Source organism: Megalobrama amblycephala, linkage group LG8 (assembly GCF_018812025.1).
Source record: "Megalobrama amblycephala isolate DHTTF-2021 linkage group LG8, ASM1881202v1, whole genome shotgun sequence".
NCBI classification, from domain to species: domain Eukaryota; kingdom Metazoa; phylum Chordata; class Actinopteri; order Cypriniformes; family Xenocyprididae; genus Megalobrama; species Megalobrama amblycephala.
The window spans coordinates 6,113,198-6,136,580 of NC_063051.1; the positions used below are offsets into that span (position 1 = coordinate 6,113,198).

The following is a 23,383-nucleotide window of genomic DNA, read 5'->3' on the forward strand; positions in this document are numbered from 1 at the left end:
GCCCTTTCACACCAAAAGTGTAATGAATAAGCCTCAGGCTGAAGGAAATGCAAATTCACACCTGTACAGTAGAGGGCGCAGTTCAAACAAACCTGTGCTGCCATTCTGGATTGCAGAAGAATAGGACGCAGGAGAAGAAAGTTCAACATTCTTACTTAAGCAATATAAATAAATTAATTAATTAATGCAAATGTGATGTTTAACTAAAGGCATTTTTGCTTATTAGCATGCTTGAATTGGATCGTCGTAAGTCAACAGCAAAGACATTGGTTAATAAAGTGAGATTAAATACATAAAGTATATTTGTGTAATTTAACATTTAATTATTGCAGATTTGAGTAATATTCTGGGTTTGCGTTTCACTCATCCATTTTGAGGAATACTGAATCTGTTTTTGTGCAAGTGAGGTGAGTAAATGCATGTTCACATTTAGTCTAGAACTACATCATGTTTACACAGCGCAAACAACACCTTGAACTTAAGATTTCTCTCAGGATAGGGACAGGAGAGCTGTCAGTTAGTAAATGGGAAAACAAAATAACGCATTACTTATTTGAAAAATGAAATTGAAAAAGTATTGCATTACTTTACTAGTTACTTGAAAAAAGTAATCTGATTACGTAACTCATCTTACTTGTAATGTGTTACCTTCAACGCTGACCGTGAGTGTGTGAAAAGAATATGGAACTTGTATTTTGTTTATGTTTTTATGATCAAGTACAACAAGCTATCGATTTCAATATAATTGGAAGCCATGGAGAAAAAAACACCTGCACACATTGAGTTAAATGTTCACATATATATATATTTGACTATTGCATACATACATATATATATATTAGTATTTCAATAGGTATCATTCCCAATGACCTTGCTCAGTCCAGTCCCAATCCAGTTGCATAAGAAACAAATTTCAGATGTGAACCATATCAGTGTTTGTTGAACGGCTCACCCATGACTGATTAGCCAGCCTGAAAAACAGATCACAGCTGAATTGGGCCTAGATGACCAGAAGATACCCATTTCACATAAAACAGTGATTTACCCACACATCCATAATAATATAAACTAAGTAACATTAAAAAGAATATTTCACACATTATTTGCTGCTCAAAAAAGACCAGTCAAATCTGCAGTGTTCCAGATGTTTAAGCAGCCTTTATTGGGCCATTGGCTGCTCTTTTCTTCCTCATGGTCTCAATGAACGGGTACATGCACTGGTCTGAACCCATAAAGCGGTATGTCGCCACATTGGATTCCCATGGCAACAGGCTGCAAAGACAAGATGTCATTCAAGTAAAGGGCATCAAGGTTTGCTCTTTTTTTTTTTAAAAACAGCAAGAATATGTATGGTGCCATAAATGAGGCAGAATTATTTAATGATGCAGATGTGAATAGAAATAAGACTTCAAGCATGTTGATGTTGGTCTGTACTCACGCTCTGGCCAGGAAGGGCAGGTAGGTTAGTCTGGGGATGCACACTAGTGGCTGGTCTATGAGAATGGCATTCATAGCCTGCTGTACACAGTACAAGGGCTCCAGTGGAGGCAGAATCAGTTCAACCTCTTCCCTGTTGGGGGATGTACTTGATGTGACTTAACACAATACAATACAATACAATACAATGCAATGTATTTACTTGATCACTTAAAACTGATTCAGCAAAGATGCACTGAATTGATCAAAGGTGACAAGAAATCATTTATAATGTTATAATGTTACAAATTTCTATTTCAAATATTGTTCTTTTTAACTTTCTATTCATCATACAATCCCAGAAAAAAATGAATCAAGCCGCACTGTTTTCAACCTTGATAATAAGTAATGTTTCTTGAGAACCAAATCAGCATATTCATTTCTGAAAGGATCATGTGACGCTAAAGACTGCAGTAATGCTGTTGAAAATTCAGCTTTGCGTCACAGGAGTAAATTACAAACAGTAGAAACAGTTATTTTAAATTAATTGCAGTTAGTTTAAATAAATGCAGTCTTCTTGAGCTTAAGAGACTTTCAAAAACATTAAAAGTCTTACGATCCCAACCTTTCGAACAGTATACACTGACCTAATCCTGCAGCCGTCAAACATGCCAGTGTCCACAACATAAGGGCACACAAGAGTGGTCTTCACTCCATCCACGTCCTCTTCTGTCAGCAGTTCGTGGGCCAGAGACTCATGAAACCCCACCGCAGCAAACTTACTGGCACAGTAATCCTAAAATTCACACATACAGACATCAGTAGTTTAATGGCATGAAAATTAGGAATAAATAAAAAAAAGGTGGGTTTTGAATACTATGAAAAATGAGCCCCTTTTACTCAACTGCTGTCCATCTCACCTCTACACAGGCTGTGCTGAAGAGTCCAAGGACACTGGCTATAGTGATGATGTGGCCATGATTTTTGGCCTTCATCTGAGGGAGGAACGCCTTCACAGTCTACGTGCAGAAAAACAAAATGAAGTAGTCTGATATAGATATAGCCTTAAAGGCATAGTTCACCTTAAAGTGCCCCTATGCTATTTTAAAGGTTCCTAATTTTGTTTTGGAGGTCTCCTACAATAGATTTACAAGCATCCAAGGTCAAAAAACACTTTTTTTCTAGTTTTCTCATAATACACATTGCAACATCACCTCTTTTCCAGTGTCTGAAACGGTTCGGTAAAGCAATGGTTCTCAAACCTGTCCTGGGGACCCCCCACAACTGCATGTTTTGTATGTCACCCTCATCAGACACACCCAATTCAACTCTTGCAGTCTCAACTAATGAGCTGATGACTCTTTTCGAGAGCCAACTCTGCTCTGATTGGTCAGATGGCCCAGTCTGTTGTGATTGGTCTACCGCTTACAGCATGTGTCGGAAATGAAACGGCCAATTACTATACCTGAATTTTAGCTATGTATCTTCCTCAGCTCTTAAAGAGTTAGTTCACCCAAAAATGAAAATTCTGTAATTAATTACTCACCCTCATGTCGTCCCACATCCGTAAGACCTTTGTTGATCTCCAGAACACAAATTAAGATATTTTTGATTAAATCCGATGGCTCAGTGAGGCCTGCATTGACAGCAACAACACTCCCTTTTTCAATGCCCAGAAAGCTACTAAAAACATATTTAAAACAGTTCATTCAAGAATACTTTTTGTGCACCAAAAATAACAAAATAGCGACTTTATTCCACAATATACAGTGAAGGGCGATTTCAAAACACCGTTTTGAATCTTTACGAATCATTTGTTTCGAATTAGTGGTTCAGAGCGCCAAAATCACATGATTTCAGTAAACAAGACTTTGTTACTTACATCATAAGCGTTTTGAAACTTCAATAGTTCACATGACAGTTTGATACGCACTCCGATTCACTGATTCAAAACAAATGATTCATAAAGAATCGAAGATTCATGAAGCAGTGTTTTGAAATCGCCCATCAGTAGATATTGTGGAATAAAGGCGCCATTTTGTTATTTTTGGCACACAAAAGGTATTCTCGTCGCTTTATAATATTAAAGTTGAAACATTGTAGTCACATGAACTGTTTTAAATACGTCTTTAGTAGCTTTCTGGGCATTGAAAAAGGGAGTGTTATTGCTGTCTATGGAGGCCTCACTGAGCCATCGGATTTTATCAAAAATATCTTAATTTGTGTTCTGAAGATCAACAAAGGTCTTACAAGTGTGGAACGACATGAGGGTGAGTAATTAATGACATTATTTTCATTTTTGGGTGAACTAACCCTTTAATACACAATGATAAGAAAGTGGATGCAAAGTAGATTTGCCTTTATAGCGCAGAAAACAGCATCTTGACAATTCAACAACACGATCCAAACTCTTCCAGGCCTCAGCTACAACTAGTGTTTGAGCGCGGGTCAAAATAGACGTTCACGAACAGCCAATGAAGACCATAGGCTGGCATTAAAGGATTAGTTCACTTTTAAATAAACTTTTCCTGATAATTTACTCTCCCCCATGTTATCCAAGATGTTCATGTCTTTCTTTCTTCAATCGAAAAGAAATTAAGGTTTTTGATGAAAACATTCCAGGATTATTCTCCTTATAGTGGACTTCAAACGGTTGAAGGTCAAAATTACAGTTTCAGTGCAGCTTCAAAGGGCTTTAAAACGATACCAGACAAGGAATAAGGGTCTTATCTAGTGAAATGATTGGTCATTTTCAAAAAAAAAAAATACAACTGTATATGCTTTATATATGCTTTATAAACACAAATGATCACCTTCCGCCAAAACCGTACTTTTGTATTCTTCAAAACGCTTACACTGTATGTCCGACGCCTTCCCTATTCTACTTACGGAATGAACGCGGCGCCAGTTCCATTTTTTTCCGTAATTAGAATAGGGAAGGTGTAGGAATGATCGGTCATTTTTAAAAAAAAGACAACTGTATATGCTTTATAAACACAAAATATCGCCTTGAACGTACTTCCGCTTTCTGTATTCTTCAAAACGCTTACGCTGGATGTCCTACGCCTTTCCTATTCTACTTACGGAACAAACGCGGCACCAGTTTTGTTTTTTTCCATAAGGAAAGGCGTAGGACATACAGTTTAAAGCCCTTTGAAGCTGCACTAAAACTGCAATTTTGACCTTCAACCGTCTGGAGGCCATTGAAGTCCACTATAAGGAGAATAATCCTGGAATGTTTTCATCACAAACCTTAATTTCTTTTCGACTGAAGAAAGAAAGACATGAACATCTTGGATAACATGGGGGTGAGTAAATTATCAGGAAAAGTTTATTTAAAAGTGGACTAATCCTTTAAGCAAATATGTTACAAACCTATGTAGGTTCGTGCAGGGCATAAGACTGGAATTACTGATGACTCGTTTCAGCCAGTTCAGAATTGGTTCTTTCTTTGGAAGACAATATCTCCATTTATTTTGCAGCTTTGAAACTTTCCAGACCTACATGAAAGGTAATATCAGAAAAAGAATAATAGAGGCACTTTAAAATGAAACTTCTGTCATTCTAAACCCACATGCTGTTTGTTTTTCTGTTGAACACAAACTGAGAATTCTATAAGATTCTTCATGCGGCTCTATGAAAACACCATCAAATAAAATTACCATAACCGCACATTACCGGTTCGCTTCTGAAGACTTCTGAAGACATACGATAGCTTTGTGTGAAGAGGAGATTGAAATTTAAGTTGTTATTCACTGATAATCCTCCCCACAGGCAAAGATCTGAAATCTCATTTGATTTGGTTAGAAATAATATTTCTCAGCTGTTCAGTTATATCATAACCAAAGGCATATGAAATGAATGATATTTCAGAGCTTTGGCAGAGGGAGTATTTATGATGGGTTTTTTTTCTTGTGTGTGTGTCCTTTTTGGAGATTGAGAGCCATAATTATTATGAATAGCTGCATGAAGCTTCTTTTTAAAAAATCTCAGATTTTTCCCACAGAAAAAATACAACATATGTGTATGGAAAAACATAAGGATCTTACAGAGACCAAACTCACTACAATTTTCAAGGCACTAACAAAAAAGTAACTCCAAGGATTTTTAGATATGTACTATGGTAGTACCATGGTATTCTTTGTATTTGAATATGGTAATCATTAGTTGATAAATCAGATATAATAAATCAAATTCTCCAATTGATTTCTAAAATGAAAATAATCAAATGCACTAACACGCGTGATAAAATGTGGATGCACTGTAAGGTGCTTTGGATAAATGTGTCTGTCTATTGAATATATCTAAATGCAAAAAAACATAGTATCGCCATAACTGGTTATTACGATCTCTTTTTTTGCATCCAGTGCACACACCAGCGCAATGCTAATGTGTAGGCTGCTAAAAGATTGCTCAATGTAAGCATTAATCCACTTCATACATGGTCACGGTTATTTGCATTAAGAGGATCAGAGTGAGACTTTCGTTGGGGAATAATATGTTTACATCAGAGAACGGCTGCAAATAAGGCTAAAGGGATAAAATCAGGTAATTTCCAAATCATGCATTCTATGCATATCAAGTAGTACAAAGGCAAAGCAGCTTTACTTACTTATAATCCATTGGTCATATTTGTCAAACTTTGGCACGAATGTGGAATGAGTGTCAGTATAGTATAAGGTGTTCACATGGCACATGGTATTATAATTCTCTTCATTCTCAGCTGAGAAGATTCAGCAATTATTTATTTTAAGCTAGGATTAGTTCACTTTCAAATAAAATTTTCCTGATAATTTACTCACCCCCATGTCATCCAAGATGTTCATGTCTTTCTTTCTTCAGTCGAAAAAAAATAAAGTTTTTTGATGAAAACATTCAAGGATTATTCTCCTTATAGTGGACTTCAATGGCCTCCAAATGGTTGAAGGTTAAAATTACAGTTTCAGTGCAGCTTCAAAGGGCTTTAAACAATACCAGACAAGGAATAAGGGTCTTATCTAGCGAAACGGTCATTTTCTAAATGCTTTATAAACACAAATTATCCCCTTGCACGTGCTTCCACTTTCCGTATTCTTCAATAAAGCTTCCGCTGTACGTCCTACACCTTCCCTAATCTACTTACGGAAAAAAATGGAACTGGCGCTGCTTTCTTTCCCTAAGTAGATTAGGGAAGGTGTCGGACATACAGTGTAAGTGTTTTGAAGAATACAAAAGTGCGGTTTTGGCGGAAGGTGTTCATTTGTGTTTATAAAGCATATATAAAGCATATACAGTTGTATTTTTTTCGAAAATTACCAATAATTTCACTAGATAAGACCCTTATTCCTCGTCTGGTATTGTTTAAAGCACTTTGAAGCTGCACTGAAACTGTAATTTTGACCTTCAACCGTTTGGAGGCCATTGAAGTCCACTATAAGGAGAATAATCCTGGAATTTTTTCATCAAAAACCTTAAAACCATTTATTTTCGATTGACGAAAGAAAGACATGAACATCTTGGATGACATGGGGGTGAGTAAATTATCAGGAAAATTTTATTTGAAAGTGAACTAATCCTTTAAGCATCTTTTTACTTCAAAGTCTATTGTGTTTTTTTTTTTTTTTTTTTTTGTGACTCATTACATTAACATTTATGCAAACCCAAAGCGAATATCAGTGAATTTAAGGTTAGGTATACATTTTATAAGTTCATGCATTCTCTGAGATTTGAAACCATGACCTTAGTGTTGCTAGAACTGTGTTCTACAATTACAGGAAAAGTATATATTATAATTATTGAAAATTAATTATTAAAACAATTGAAAAGTACATATAATTTTTTAAAAAATAAGATAAACATCACTTTTGGATGTATATTTGACTTTCTGGTTGTCAAAATTAACCACAAAAAAATGCTACAGTGGTTAATGTTATAGTAAAAATTACTGACTGCTCACACAGGGTATAACAACTTCCTAAAATATTCTTTGATATTTGTGTGGTGTTGATGGGTTTGGTGTTTACACCTTGTTACACTTGAATATCCTTGAATGAAATATTTTCACTCAAAAACTGAGGTGATAATATAGTATAATGCGGGATTTACAAGGTAAAAGCTGTAAAAGGTCGTAAAAGGCTGCTCGTTTAAAAAAAAAAATCACACACCTTGGGACCAGGAAAAATTATTGCAAAAATGTCTAAATAATTCGTTTGAAAGCATTTGTTTTTACTCAACTTTGAGAGTACCATTTTTGATATTTTACTTCAAACTTACAATCTTACCCAGAAGAGGGCGTGGCAGTTTACTTTCAGTGTCCTCTCCACCATGGTATCGGGACAGTCCAGGAGTCTCTCACCGGCCACCACCCCGGCATTGTTCACCAAGTAGGTCACATCCCTTCCCACCTCCTTCCGTACCTGGTCGGCAGTGCGGTACACTTCTTCCCGGTTTGTCACGTCCACCGTGTACGCGTGTGCCTGGCCCCCTTGCGCCCTCACCATCTTGGCTGTCTCCTCATTAGTTTCTCTGTTGAAGTCCCACAGCACCACTTCTGCACCGTGTTTCGAGAACTCCAGGGCGAACAGGCGGCCCAGCGCTCCTCCAGAGCCGGTTATTAGCACCAACTCGCCGTCTATGGGCTTCGTACGTGGTCTCAGCACGATCCGCAGACAAGAGCGCAGGATGAAGTACACTACGTCCAGCAGCATCATTTGTAAATCCATTAGGAAGATCATGGTGCCCAGGTAGATGTGTGTGATTGTTTGAGGGAGTGAGTGAGACAGCCAAGCTTGTTTCCCTGTTTCTGGACTAGCCATGCCTTTCCCCCAGAGGCTGTTTAAATACTCCCGTACTCAGGATTAGACGAAAATACGTCTTCAAGCCACCAATTAAACTACTTTTGCTGTGAGAAAAGGCCTACTGCAAGACAGTTTGGTGCCTAAGGGAACATGGTGATGAAACTTAAAGTTTCTCGTGGGAACAAAAAGTCTTCTAAGAGAAAGCAAAGTCTTTAAAAAATAGTTTTCCTGAGCTAACAAAAATGTTCTGAGAACATTTTGCTAACTTTTTCACTAAGTTATGAAAATGTTATTTTTGAATATTCTGAACTAATTTTAGAAGGAATACTTTTACTGGTGTAATAATTCATCAGGGTGTCTGTATTGTAGGCTACAGAATTTGTGCACATCACCATTGCATACAATTATATGAAATATAATTAAAATAAACTGATTCTGAATATGTTAAAGAAGAGAGGCGCTGTTCTGCTTCTATAAATCTATAGCAATTGTCGTGCAAGTAGGCCTATAGCAATAGCTTGAATGGACTGCAATGGTATACTGCAATATTACATCCAAACGTATACCTTAAAACACTATGAATACCCCTTTTCACACACATTTATAGTCCTAAGTAATCAAATCAGCAGTGCCACAAAATTATCATTGATGATGTGTGTTCATACTGTAGCCTATGCTGAAAAAGCCAAAATATAATAGAGCATCATTGAGTTCCCTGAACCACAAAAACAATACACTGTGGACATTTGAAAACCTATATATATAGAAATAAATAAATAAATATATATATATATATATATATATATATATATATATATATATATATATATATATATATATATATACTAATATATTAGTCTGTACTAAGCTTTGTGTGACTTTGGACCAAAATACATTTTAGGGACCAATTCTTATAATTTAAAGAGTGGAATCATATGGAACTATGGTGGTGTTTGTGCAGTAAGGAGATTATGTGTGCATGTAGCATTAATCTGTGTTGGTTATGCTTTTGTAAGGCAATGCAATCCTGCACGTTTTTAACAGTGTTAGCCTTGTTTAGTTATGGACAAAGCACTGTAGTCATCCTGGATGGATCAAAGGTCTCCACCAGGCATTGCATGTTTAAATCATCTTAACCTCGCTTTTCAAACCCGCAAATGTCAAATTAGTATTTATTATAATGATATTTTGCATTGTTAAATCACATTAACATACTTTATACACACAGATATATATATATATATATATATATATATATATATATATATATATATATATATAGTACAGTCCAAAAGTTTGGAACCACTAAGATTTTTAATGTTTTTAAAATAAGTTTCGTCTGCTCACCAAGGCTACATTTATTTAATTAAAAATACAGTAAAAATATTGTGAAATATTGTAATATTGTGAAATATTATTACAATTTAAAATAACTGTTTTCTATTTGAATATATTTCACAAAGTAATTTATTCCTGTGATGGCAAAGCTGAATTTTCAGCATCATTACTCCAGTCTTCAGTGTCACATGATCCTTCAGAAATCATTCTAATATGCTGATCTGCTGCTCAAGAAACATTTAATGTGTACAATTGTACAAAATATTTGTGTACAATATTTTTTTTCAGGATTATTTGATGAATAGAAAGTTCAAAAGAACAGTGTTTATCTGAAATCTAATCTTTTGTAACATTATAAATGTCTTTACTGCCACTTTTGACTGATTTAATGCATCCTTGCTGAATAAAAGTATTCATTTCTTTAATTTCTTTTCAAAAAAATAAAAATAAAAATTCTTACTGACCCCAAACTTTTGAACGGTTGTGTATAATGCTACAGAAGCTTTGTATTTCAGATAAATGCTGTTCTTTTGAACTTTCTGTTCATCAAGGAATACTGAAAAAAAAAGTACACAACTGTTTTCAACATTGAAAATAATCATAAATGTTTATTGAGCAGCAAATCAGCATTTTAGAATGATTTCTGAAGGATCATGTGACACTGAAGACTGGAGTAACGATGCTGAAAATTCAGCTTTGCATCACAGGAATAAATTACTTTGTCAAATATATTTAAATAGTACACAGTTATTTTAAATTGTAATAATATTTCACAATATTACTGTTTTTTACTGTATTTTTAATTAAATAAATGTAGCCTTGGTGAGCAGACGAAACTTCTTTTAAAAACATTAAAAATCTTAGTGGTTCCAAACTTTTGGACTGTACTGTATATGTATGTTTTTGATTTTAAAAAATCTAATAATCACATATGGTCAAATCCAGTGTTACAAGTAACGCGGGTAATGTAATCAGATTACTTTTCCAAGTAACTGTAAAGTAATGTATTACTTTTAAATTTACAACAAAATATCCCAGTTACATTTTCAAATAAGTAATGCAAATTACTTTTTCTCATTTATTGTCTGACAGCTCTCCAGTCCCCATGTTGAGAGAAATCGGGAGTAAGTGCAGAGGTGTTGTGTGCGCTGTGTAACCTTGATGCTTATTGTAGACTAAATGTGAGCAGTCATTCACATTTAGTGTTGTGATTCAGTGTTCCTCAAAATTAATAAAAACAGTGAAATGCAAACTAATAATATTACGCAAACCTGCAAAAATAAATATGTTAAATAACACAAATATACGTTATGTATTTAATTTGACTTTATTAGCAATGTCTTTGCTGCTGGCCTTCAATGACCAAATTCAACCATACTTTTAAGTAAAAATGACTTAAGATAAACATCACACTTGTGTTTTATTTTATTTATTTTTTATAGCCTAAATTTACATGACAACGATATGCTTAAAACTGAGTTTTTCCTTTTGAGTTTTCTGCGTACAGACGACACCATCGTCAAAATTATCCCCATTCATACAAATCCGTGAAAATGACTAAAAACGCTGTATTCTGCTGGCAGGCCATTAGATGGCGATGAAACACTATAGACTGAACATGTAATGCGCATGTGCATGACGTCATCATTTCCACAGATTCGCGTTTTTGTTGTTTACACGGAGACCGTTTTCAAAAACTTGCACTTTGAAACCCGTTTTCAAAAATTTGCGTTTTCAGGCCACCATTTAGTTTTTAGTTGAAAACGGTGTCGTGTAAACAGCCCCTAAGAGAGTTTGAGCTGCGCCCTCTAATGTTCAGGTGTAAATTTGCATTTGCTTCTGCCTCAGACTTATTCATTTCACTTATGGTGTGAAGGGCCTTTACATTTGCCAAAAATTGAACTTTTTTGTTTATTATTAAAAAACGAACAAGCAAGCCCAGCTCAGATGAGAAAAAGTAACTCAACACATTACATTCCACAAAAAGTAACTAAGTAATGCAATTAGTTACTTTTTTAGGGAATAATGCAATGCTGTAATGCATTACTTTTAAAAGTAACTTTCCCCAAAACTGGTCAAAACTAATTTTAAGACAGCAGCATTTTTAATGTAATGTTAATTATACTTGAGACAAAAAAAAAAAAAAATTCTCAAAGCCCAGTGGAACTCCCTAATATATGTGTACATGCAAAAGTTTCACAATATCAAAGCTCCATTTATTTTTTACACACACATGAACTTGCATGTGCTCATTTACCTCACATAACTTTTAAGTCCCTCTTTCTCTCTCTTTGCATATGAGACATGGGAATGTGTATATATGAGGCCCTACATTACAGCAGTGCCTATGGTATTGTTCTTTCTGCATGAATAGCCTCTAGCTACAGGAATGAATTTAATCCTCCCTTTTCACGTGTTTCAGCATCAATGGGCAATACTGGCCAGCTAAGGAAACATTGAAGAGAGTCCTCAACCACAAAATCAAAACCACCTACTGTATATGCCAGAACTTATATCAATATTATTGGCTTAATGCAAAGTTTTGTCATTTATACAGGCCATTATTTTTGAAGTCCCCACTGATTGTAACTGCATTCAAACAAAAGATTAGTGCATTGTTCAAAATGAGTAGAAAGTCAGTCATGTGGGCTTTGAAGTGGTATGTAAATAATGACTTTTAGATTAATCAAGATTATTTAATAATTAATCCTCTAACATTGCTGCAATTTTCGAAGACATACGTGTACTCGTGAGACATTGTAATGAGTTTAACTCATCTTAAGTGCCATGAGGCAAAAAAAGAGAAAACCAAAACCTCTGAGGTATGTCATCTAAAACAGGCTCGGTGCAGCTCAGAGGTGCAGCAAGATGTAGAAGTCAATTACATGCATGAGTTCCTCAGATGAGGGGAGCGACATATTCAGGCTGCTCATTATCATGTCAGCGTGCGGCTCCAGACGCTCATGGATGCTTTTCTACCTCACTCTGCTGGTAGCACTGGTGTCCCAGAGCGAAGGAGGTTGTCAGGATACGGGGCTGTGTTGCTTTGGACAGAACCAGTCATGTATTACTGAAGACTGGAGAAAAGATCGCTCCTATGGGGAATGTTACTGCGACCAGGCATGCAAGACGACATTGGACTGTTGTCACGACTATGACCTTGCTTGTCCAGGTTTCTAAAATTTCATATTTTTCAGATGCCATGTATTAAAATGATAAAAACGGATTCAGGCCATGTCTGTAATGGAGGCCAGATTTTATCCACAGCTTCTTGAACACTTTTTTACCATCAAGGTTGAAGTTTTTATATGAATATAAAATATTGTGCACAATATATTTTGGATATTTATATTTGTATATATACCATTCAAATGCTAAGAATTTTAAATACTTTTACCGTTTATAGCACTTGTCAGTACTGTTAGTTACCTATAGCAGCTAATGAATCAGAAGTCTCCCACATTCACAGAAAGTAGTTTACTTTTGCATTACAAAATAAGGGATATTATTATATGAATATTATTATGTGGATATTGTTATATGAATAATTTATATGAATGCATCGGGGGAAGTATATGTTATGTGCTGTAACATTTCTTATGTTTCATTATTTTGCTTTATGTTACCAATTCTTGTGACTAAATGTTTAATTTGCAACATTTTCAAAGTTTATGGGGGCTTTGGAATCTTGTCACTGTAGTACTTTACAGATATTTCTGCTTTTTTATTATTTAAAACACTGGAGGGTTGAAAAAAGCTTTCAAACATCTTTTAGTGCTGATTGTTTTGTGATCTTGTCACAATGTAATGTGATGATTCAGTTAAAAACTACACTGGAGACAGTAAACCTCATTTCATAGGCGAAGAAGCCTTAAAGGCACAGCAACAACAACAGCCTGTTTAGTTTTAAGTTTCAGAGGGAGGGTGGAAAACGGTCATCCTAGATAACAGGGAACATTCTCTGAACTTTGGCTAACGTTCAAGCAAAGTTCTCTAAAATTTATAAACGAATGTTCTTCCAGTAACATTATTTGAACATTTGCTGTAGGTTAACTGCATGGTCTTTAATAATGTTCTCTAAACATTATCACAAAAATATATATATACCACATTTTTTTCTGAAACATTTAAGTTATTAAATTTTTGAAATGTTACTACTTGCTTCAGAGTGTTCAGAGAACATTCAAATGTAACATTCCCATAATGATTGCAAAATTATAAAATAGTCTGTTTTCTTAATGAGTGTAAAACCAAGAAACATTTAAACAAACATTTAAAAAAACTGGAAGTTTTGAACATTCAGACAACATTCTTAATGGAAACATTAGCAAAACGTTCTTAGAAAATTTTTTTTTTTTTAGCTATAGGATTAAAAACTTTTGGTACAAAAAACTTTTATTACAAGTGGATCTGAGTGAAGACCCCTGTAATATATTTCTGTTGCTGCTGCATATTTATCATTGCTTTTAAACTCCACTAGGGAACATTCTCAGAACATGAGAATGGCAAGGTTCTCTTAGTTATGAATAAATGATCTTCCAGTACCATTAATAGAATGTTTGTTCAACGTTATCTGGTCTTCTCAATATGTTAGCACAAAAACGTACGGAAGAGGATTAGGGCCAAGCAATAATAAAAAAAATAAAACCACCTCAAGATTAAAGTTGTTCAATTTCGAGAAAAAAGTCAAAATAAAATGTTGAGAATAAACTCATTAAATTACGAGAAAAAACTTGTTAAATTATGAGAAAAATGTCGTTAAATTTCGAGAAAAAAGTAGAGATAAAATGTTGAGAATAAACTCATTAAATTATGACTTTATTCTCAACATCTCGACTTTTTTCTCATAATTTAACGAATTTGTTCTCGTAATTTAACGAGTTTATTCTCAACATTTTATCTCGACTTTTTTCTCGAAATTTAATGACATTTTTCTCGTAATTTAAGGAGTTTATTCTCAACATTTTATTTTGACTTTTTTCTCGAAATTTAACGACATTTTTCTCGTAATTTAATGACTTTATTCTGAACATTTTATCTCGACTTTTTTCTCGAAATTTAACAAGTTTTTTTCTCGTAATTTAACGAGTTTATTCTCAACATTTTATCTCGACTTTTTTCTCGAAATTTAACGACATTTTTCTCATAATTTAACAAGTTTTTTTTTAAGACAGAGCAGGTTACTTTTGATATGAAAAAAAAGTCTCAAATTTCAAATTTTGTAATATTTTAAGAAATTTAAACAATAAATACTGTTTTGTGGCTCTTTAATGTGTCGTGACAGATCACTGTAGCACCTCAGTTCAAGTGGCTCTTGAACCAATCAATTCCTATTCCTACTAGTGAATTTATCAATCAAGTAAACATGAATGAACATCAGAAGGGATGTTGTTTCAACCGTGGAACCATGTCAGTACACAGCATTTTTCAAGTTCAAGTCCACTGACGTTAAATATACTCACCTGACTGATTTGCTGGACATAACAGCGGATTCGGTGTTATGATTGGTTAGATCGCCTGTCAATCAAACTCCCAGCAAACGGTCAGTTACTGCTTATTAATAGTTCGTAAGGTAGTTGTTAAATTTAGGTATTGGGTAAGATTAAGGGATGCAGAATAAGGCATTAATATGTGCTTTACAAGTATTAATAAACAGCCAATATCCTAGTAATATGCATGATAATAAGCAACTAGAGTTACTTGTTACCTATATTAGCTGAGAACCTGCCACATCTACCGTGTGTGTGTGTGTGTGTTTTAGCCGTATCCTGTGTGGTGAGCGAATGGAGTGTGTGGTCTGGCTGTCTGGAGCCGTGTAAACCCACACTTCGCACAAGGTGGAGGCAGGTGATTCAGGAAGCGCGTAATGGAGGTGAACCCTGTCCCTCTTTACATCAGACCGCCGGCTGTGCAGAGTACCACGATCAGCACGGTCCCTGCCTGCAATCACTGGGTATGGTAATCTATAGATCGGTGAAATATCCATTGCTCTCCTTCAACACAAATGTCAAATTTAATAATCAACAGTGGATAATATCTTAGGGCTGAGATGGTCATGGCCCATTAGATCCATAATAGAAGCAACTGGCCATTATTTTTCCATTGAATTGTTATTCTTGGATGGACTCCGCAGTACGCATTACATCCCATTTATCTAAGAGAATTTTTATCTTATATAATCACATTATCAGTACATAGACTGTTTCTGACTGTAATCAAATTATGAACTGTAATCATCATCGTCATATGCTCTAAGCATTGAAGCAACAATCTAAATGTCACCCTGAACAACCTTGTAGTACATGAATGTGCTTTTGAAAATGAGTTGTACCTTCTTATGAAACTGCAGGTGAATTATGGGGGCACATAAAATTTCACGTAAAATTTCTCTTCCATAATCTTTGACCTACTCCTTTGTCTCATTATTTTACAGTCCCAGCTCTCATAACCACTGGCGGCTATGGAAATGCACGGAAAAAGAGGGAGATTTTTGACAACAATATCACAGGGTAAGTAAGAACTGACGGTTCAACACTAAATTGCAACAAAAAGTTGCATGGTGGTATTTTTTTTTTTAATGTACCATGGTACATATCGTAGATCTCACTAACCACCACAAAAAACTGCACATACCCTGGCAATACCATATTTATTTGTTTATTATGACGTACCATTGTTACACCATAGTTTTCTTTGATAAGTACTGTAACATTAAGATTAAGATTTCTTAATGTTTTGGAAAAAAATCTCAGTAAAACCAGTAATGTTGCAAAATATTATTACTATATATTATTACTATTTATAATAACTGTTTTCTATTTAAAAATGTAATTTATTCTTTTGATGTCAAAGTTGAATTCTCATGTCTTCAATGTCACATGATCTTTCAGAAATAATGCTAATACTCTGATTTATTGCATTCCTTGCTGAATGATCTTTCAAAAAGTCAAAATAAATAAAAATCTTACTGACCCCAAACTTTTGAACAGTAGTATGTATATTTAATTTATTGGCATATATATGCATCTGTATGTGCACACCTCAGTTACTGTGTGGAGTTTGAACTCACGTCCCTGACGGCGGGTTGTCAGCGCAGCTTCAGTCCACATACTGGTTGGATGCGGTACCTGAAGGAGGGGCATCAGGTGTGTGTGGAGTGCCAGCCACCAGCACTGACCCAGGGTCAACGCTACTGCTCCGGGGATGGGGAGAATATGGGACAGGACAGGTAAGAGGAGAAAGACCTGGATAAATGTTTTGCTTGTTGTTGTTGTTTAAATTCCATTCTCAATACAACTTAAGCTCAATAATACAGACACTCCACATAGTTTATCAAAACAAACAATAATCATTGGAATAAATGTTTACACATTATTTCAAAAGTATAACCACGAGACTAGTGTGATAAAATTAATCTTCTCATAGAGAGAGAGAGAGAAAAAAAAATGGTAACACTTTAGTTTAGGGTCCAATTCTCAATATTAACTATAGTTGCTTATTAGCATGCATATTACTAGGATATTGGCTGTTTATTAGTACTTATAAAGTACATATTAATGCCTTAACCAATAACTAAACTTAACAACTACCTTACTAACTGTTAATAAGCAGTAATTAGGAGTTTACTGAGGCAAAAGTTGTAGTTAGTTAACTTAATAGTGAGAACTGGACCCTAAAATAAAGTGTGACCAAAACAAAACAAAACAAACAAAAAAAAAAACACCCACAGGAATTACCATAAGCAAATCCGGTAACACTTTGGTATGGGGAACACATATTCACAATTAACTATGTCTTTTGTCTCAATAAACTCCTAATTTACTTCTTGTTAATAGTCAGAAGCTAGTTTTTGTAGCGTTTAAGTTTAGGTATTAGATGTAGAATATGGCCATGCAGAAAAAGACATTAATATGGGCTTTATAAATACTAATAAACAGCCAATATGCACGCAACTAGATAAAAGTGAGAATGGTTCCCCATACTGAAGTGTTACCACAAATCCCACTGCAAAAGGAGGATTTAGACAACTATACAATTCACAGAACACACCAATTTAAATGAAATAATTAATATACACTATCGTTCAAAAGTTTGCATTCTGTAAGATTCTTTAAATGTTTTTGAAAGAAGTCTCTTATGTTCACCAAATGCTATTTTTTTAAATCAAAAACAGAGTAAAACAGTAATATTGTGAAATATTATTAAATTTTAAAATAGCTGTTTTCTATTTTAATATACTTTAAAACTTAATTTATTTCTGTGATGGCGAAGCTGCCATTACACCAGTCTTCAGTGTCACATGATCCTTTAGAAATCGTTCTAATGTGCTACTGTATATTTTTGTGAAAACTGATACATTTTTGAGGATTTTTTTGGAATAGAAATCTTTTTTAACATTATAAATGTCTTTACTGTCGCTTTTGATCAATTTAATGCATCAATGCTGAATAAAAATAAAAAGCTGTACATTTATTTTTTCAGCTGTAAAGATCTAACTGTAAATCATTATCCATAACAAACAAACAAAAAAAGCTAAAACTCATTTCAGACGGTTTTGAGACCATATCTTGACCACTAGAGGGAACCATGAGACATCTTTAAATATTTAAGTGCTTGTGTATAAAACATCTTGTACTGGTTTAAAGGGTTAGTTCACCCAAAAATGAAAATTCTGTCATTTATTACTTACCCTCATGCCGTTCCACACCCATAAGACCTTCGTTAATCTTCAGAACACAAATTAAGATATTTTAGAAATCCGATGGCTCCATGAGGCCTCCATAGGGAGCAATGACACTTCCTCTCTCAAGATCCATAAAGGTACTAAAAACATATTTAAATCAGTTCATGTGAGTACAGTGGTTCAATATTAATATTATAAAGCGACGAAAATAACAAAATAACGACTTATTTAGCAATGGCCGATTTCAAAACACTGCTTCATGAAGCATCGGATAAAAAATGAATCAGTGTATCGAATCTGCTGTTCGGAGTGCCAAAGTCACGTGATTTCAGCCGTTGGCAGTTTGACACGCGATCTGAATCATGATTCGACACACTGATTCATTTGTGCTCCGAATCTTCCTGAAGCAGTGTTTTGAAATCGGCCATCACTAAATAAGTCGTTATTTTGTTTTTTTGGCGCACCAAAAATATTCTCGTCGCTTTATAACATTAATATTGAACCACTCTACTCACATGAACTGATTTAAACATGTTTTTAGTACCTTTATGGATCTTGAGAGAGGAAGTGTCCATTGCTCCCTATGGAGGCCTCACGGAGCCATCGGATTTCAACTAAAATATATTAATTTGTGTTCCGAAGATTAACGAACGGCATGAGGGTAGGTAATAAATGACAGAATTTTCATTTTTGGGTGAACTAATTTGGAGCACTCTAGAGCCTTGTTATGTTTTTTTTAAATAAAAAGAGAGCAATTGCCTGTTTAATCTAGTCTAAATTTAAAACGAATGATTCTGGGATTTAACCAACACATAAAATGCAAGCATTATCCATTAGCTAGGTTTGAAACTCTTAACCTAGCTCAAGGGCATCAGCCAGAGCGATACCCATCACTCTATCTGTCTTCCTCTATCATCTCTTTCCATCACATTCTCACTCTCTCGCTCTCAGGAGGTTGTCTCTGCAGTGGCAGGCCGTGGGGAATTCTCAGTGCAGAGGGGTGTGGAGGCGAGTCCGTCGACGAGACTCCTGTTCCTGTCCCACTGTACACAGTTTTCTCTTCATCTAAGTCGCACTTTAACCGGGTCATGAAGTTTTAGACTTTATGAAGTGACGGTAGAATGTGCAGAGACCATTTGGGTAACTCAAAACCAGCTTCAGGCTTTTAAGAGAAATGAGCTGATTACAGTACGTTATCAAGAGCAGATTCAATATTAGTCACAGATAATTCAGATTTAAAGACTCTTTACTAATGCTAACAGCCATTATATTGTGACTAAGTAGCCATAATGTATTTTAAGAAGCAGTTCTCCAATGCATGTATTAAAAAATTCTACATTTTTCAAGTGTGTGGTAAGTTTCCAAATGCTTTTTGGGGCCTTAGGGATACACCATTTGAACTCATGTGTATAAACTCTAATGACAACACAGAATAATAGGTAAAATTAATAATCTGTATCATTTATTTGATTTCCAGCCAACCAAGGGGGGAGGGGGGATAACTCTTCTTCATACTGCAAAGATTTCAGGACATTATGACACATTTTTGGCTCTTTTTCCTATTAATAAGACAAGGAATTGGCTTTTTGTCACATACAGAACAAGTTACAGCTTCAGAGGTACGACATGCATTAAACAACATAACACACGTACAGAAACAACGGCATAGAAAGTCAACAGGTAGAAAGATTACAAAACAAACAGCCTTTAGACCTACAAACGACATTGTAGAAGATTTAGGGGAAGGGAGGGATTGTAAACAGTGCTCTCTTTTTTTAGTTCCCTGGAAATTCTCTATGGATGTTTACGGTAATTTCTTTAATGAAACGCTTCCTAAATTTCGTACTTCTAGTTACCACTGTTATTGTACAATTTCATGAGAAAAGATCAAATAAACGAAAAATGTAAATCTCATTTGTGCTTTCTTGTTTAAACGAAATACACAAATCATTATAAACCCTCTCATAAATAAACGGAATTAAAAGTCAAAGTGCCCGTTTTAAAAAGCATGTTACTGTAAACCTAACATAAACATTTCAATTTCAAACAGCGTCCATGTTGATACTTCGAGCATCGTCAGGTTGTCACAGTTTGACACGTTTGTGAGCAAATTTTAATACCACTTAATTTGAAGGATTTTATAAATGTACCATGATGAATTGCAACCTGCACTGTCGTGTGGGAGGGTATTTAAGACAAAACACCTTTAATGCCATCAAACCATCCAATAAGACACTGACATTGTACTCAAATTATTGATTGTCATCACTGTTTTTAGACTGGAGTCAAAAAAATATCCCCAAAATAATCACCCATATGTAATTCACTCTAATCTTTGTTAATGCTCTAAGCACACTGCGCTGCGAGCGTTCCCCGTGGGACGGTACAGAATGACATCTGCAGAACATATCAGCAATAAAACAACATATGCTAATCTTTGATTGAGAAATTAACATGGACAATATGGAGGTGGATCTCACAAAACTTGTCAAGAGCATGTCTGGGTTGTATTTAAACAGAAAATCAATAGAAAAAATATGAAATATCATCTTGCATAAAGCAAATGAAACCTATTTCAAAAGCCAATAAGATTTTGTGCATTGTGATTTATATATATTATATATATATAGCCTATATGACCCGTGCTGGCATGGGCTAATTTCGAGATACAGGCAAAAAAAAAAATAAATAAATAAATTTTGGTCAAAATCCTTTATGCCTTAAGTGAACGTTTGGTTAACTGTTGGGGAAAAACATCTGATGTGTAACATTATATTAGATCCATTTGGTAGGCCCTAGCTAGGTCTTAATATATTGGCTGTCTGTTTCATTTATGTTAATCAAACAATTGTGGAATCATGAAAAAAAACGTTGAAAAAAAAAAAAAAAAATATATATATATATATATATATATATTCCGATAAATATGGGTTTTGACTTGGTTTGTGCCAAATCTGGTGTTATTACCAGGGATTTTAAGGTATAGTTGCTAGGTGATTTTGTTTCGGAACCCTCAGAAAACTTTAACTCGATTTTTCTCAAAATTGACTATGCTGACTATATCGACTTCAAGCAGGTGTAGCTCAGTCATTTTTGTTAATGAATAGAGATATATGAGAGTAACAATAGCTAATTTTTGAAAATTTGCTCATTGCAACTCATTTTGCCAGCATTCACATATATATTCATATATATAGTATAAATACATATGGGAGGTGGGAGGGAAATTAGCTTAAAATTATTTAAAAAATAATAATAAAATGCACAAATTATTTTCTTTTGATTTTTGGGTAAAATATTTCAGACATTTCTTTGTGAGATTCACCCATGGATCATTACAAAAAAACAGGGTTGACACTGACCTCAGGGCACGGCCTAACACAGATACAGCAAAGAGAGTTTTGAATGGCTTCAGTAAGGTCACATTTTAGCGATAATGTTCTCTCCGTATGAATCTACTGAATGAATAGGGTACTGAATGTGGATCACACACCCGACAGATCATGGATATTATATAATATCCACATAAAAGACCAAAAGTGGAGCAAGGGACCTTAGCACTCAGAAAGCAGCTTCCTCTCCACATCATTACAGTAAGCAGTATACATCGTTGCATTCATAAATTATTCTGTATAGAGCAGAGAGGGAAGATCCCTCTCACTTGCAGTTTTTCCTCCCATACACACCCTCCTCCCGCTGTCTTGCAGAAAATTGGTATTCCGTTCACACCTCACTTCAACTCAGCTAAAATCGTTGAGACAGGGATGGAAGCATACACACAAGTCTCGGGAGAGGCCGAGTTTACCCCCATCATCTTTGCGCTCCCCAGATAACACATGCACACACATACATATTCTATGAGACAAGTACATTCTGACAGTGTGACTTTTAATGATGGTATTTGTTGACACAGATGCAATTGAGTATGTTTTTTTAATCTAATTTAGCCCTCTCTATCCCAGTTTTCAAATTCAATATGAGCGCTAGAAGGGAGGGCTTGTGGTCACCATGGAAACTGGATATAGTCGTCTTCAGGACATCGTCTACATACCTGTGAATACATGCTGGATTATGTTTATGTGTGTGGTTACAAATTGGTGAGAATGGCTGCATTGGTGATAAGGATCTAATCTTTCAAGGATATTAAGTTTGTGCAGTGTAAAGGGATTGTATTCCATTTGGAGATAAACATGGCCATGCATTACATACTTTATTACAGAGCTCTCTATCAAAAAGGATAAATGTTTGGGATTAAGTGGTGGTCATCTTGGTCACATTGTGTTTGTTGAGCCTGAATAACAATTGAGGACACAAAAGGTCCCATAAAACCTTTTATTAAATCAAATATTTTAAAATAAACATTCTGGCAATGCAAAAGTATGAGACCATCTCCCTCATTTCATATGATCATCTAGAAAATACTTTAGAAATATATATTTATTCTTATATTCAGAAATATTTGTGTTTGAACAGCATTCACTGTTATGAAACTGGTAAATCTAACTGAAATGTTGAATTGACCTGAAGTTTTTCAATAGTTTCTTTGTCAGATTTATTCTAGATTTCCATTGCTTACCAATATCAGGTAATAACAGGGCGAGGTACGTGTTGTCCATTCATTCTCAGTGTTGCTTCTGTTTGGGCTGCCAATGTGCATGTGCTACGCAATTTTAATATGAAATCATAAACATGATCTTTTGTAAGAAATAAAATTGCACAGCATGAAGTGTATGTTCAGTTACTTTCTTAAAAACACTTTTTGAAAAATGAAAATTCTGTTATCATTTACTCATCCTCATATCGTTCCAAACCTCTATTCTTTTTTTTTCATCTGTGGAACACAAAAGAAGAAATTTTGTACAGCCTTTTGGGTTCAGAACAACACTGGACCCCAATAGATGTACAAAACAAATAAATAAATAAATAAAATCTTCTTTTATGTTATACAAAAGAAATAAATGCACACCGAAATGTACTGAAATGTAGGAGACTAAACAATGACAGAATTTTCAGTTTTGAAAAAATAAAAATTTGCTGTCAATTTACTCACCCTCAGGCCATCCAAGATGTAGGTGAATTTTTTTTTATTCAGTAGAACAGTAAAGAGGTTTTTTAGCTGAAACCGTGGTCCTCAGTGATTCATATAATGGAAGTCAATGGGTGCCATCAC

The 23,383-nt window shown here is 34.8% G+C and overlaps 2 protein-coding genes across 2 annotated transcripts; one reads left to right on the forward strand and one right to left on the reverse strand.

Annotated features, from left to right (window-relative positions):
- Nucleotides 1-564: 564 nt before the first annotated feature.
- On the reverse strand, nt 565-8,413 carry rdh20 (retinol dehydrogenase 20). The gene is made up of 5 exons (XM_048198927.1): nt 7,677-8,413; nt 2,337-2,435; nt 2,064-2,212; nt 1,439-1,570; nt 565-1,272 (listed from the first exon to the last, which is right to left on the reverse strand). Exons 1-5 carry the CDS (start codon nt 8,208-8,210, stop codon nt 1,149-1,151), a joined length of 1,038 nt encoding a protein of 345 aa, XP_048054884.1. The 5' UTR covers nt 8,211-8,413; the 3' UTR covers nt 565-1,148.
- Nucleotides 8,414-11,656: 3,243 nt separating this feature from the next.
- si:dkey-7k24.5 (somatomedin-B and thrombospondin type-1 domain-containing protein) lies at nt 11,657-19,559 on the forward strand. The gene is made up of 5 exons (XM_048198929.1): nt 11,657-12,702; nt 15,292-15,483; nt 15,964-16,039; nt 16,576-16,758; nt 19,165-19,559. The coding sequence occupies exons 1-5, from the start codon at nt 12,420-12,422 to the stop codon at nt 19,280-19,282; spliced, it is 852 nt and encodes a 283-aa protein (XP_048054886.1). The 5' UTR covers nt 11,657-12,419; the 3' UTR covers nt 19,283-19,559.
- The last annotated feature ends 3,824 nt before the right edge of the window (nt 19,560-23,383 follow it).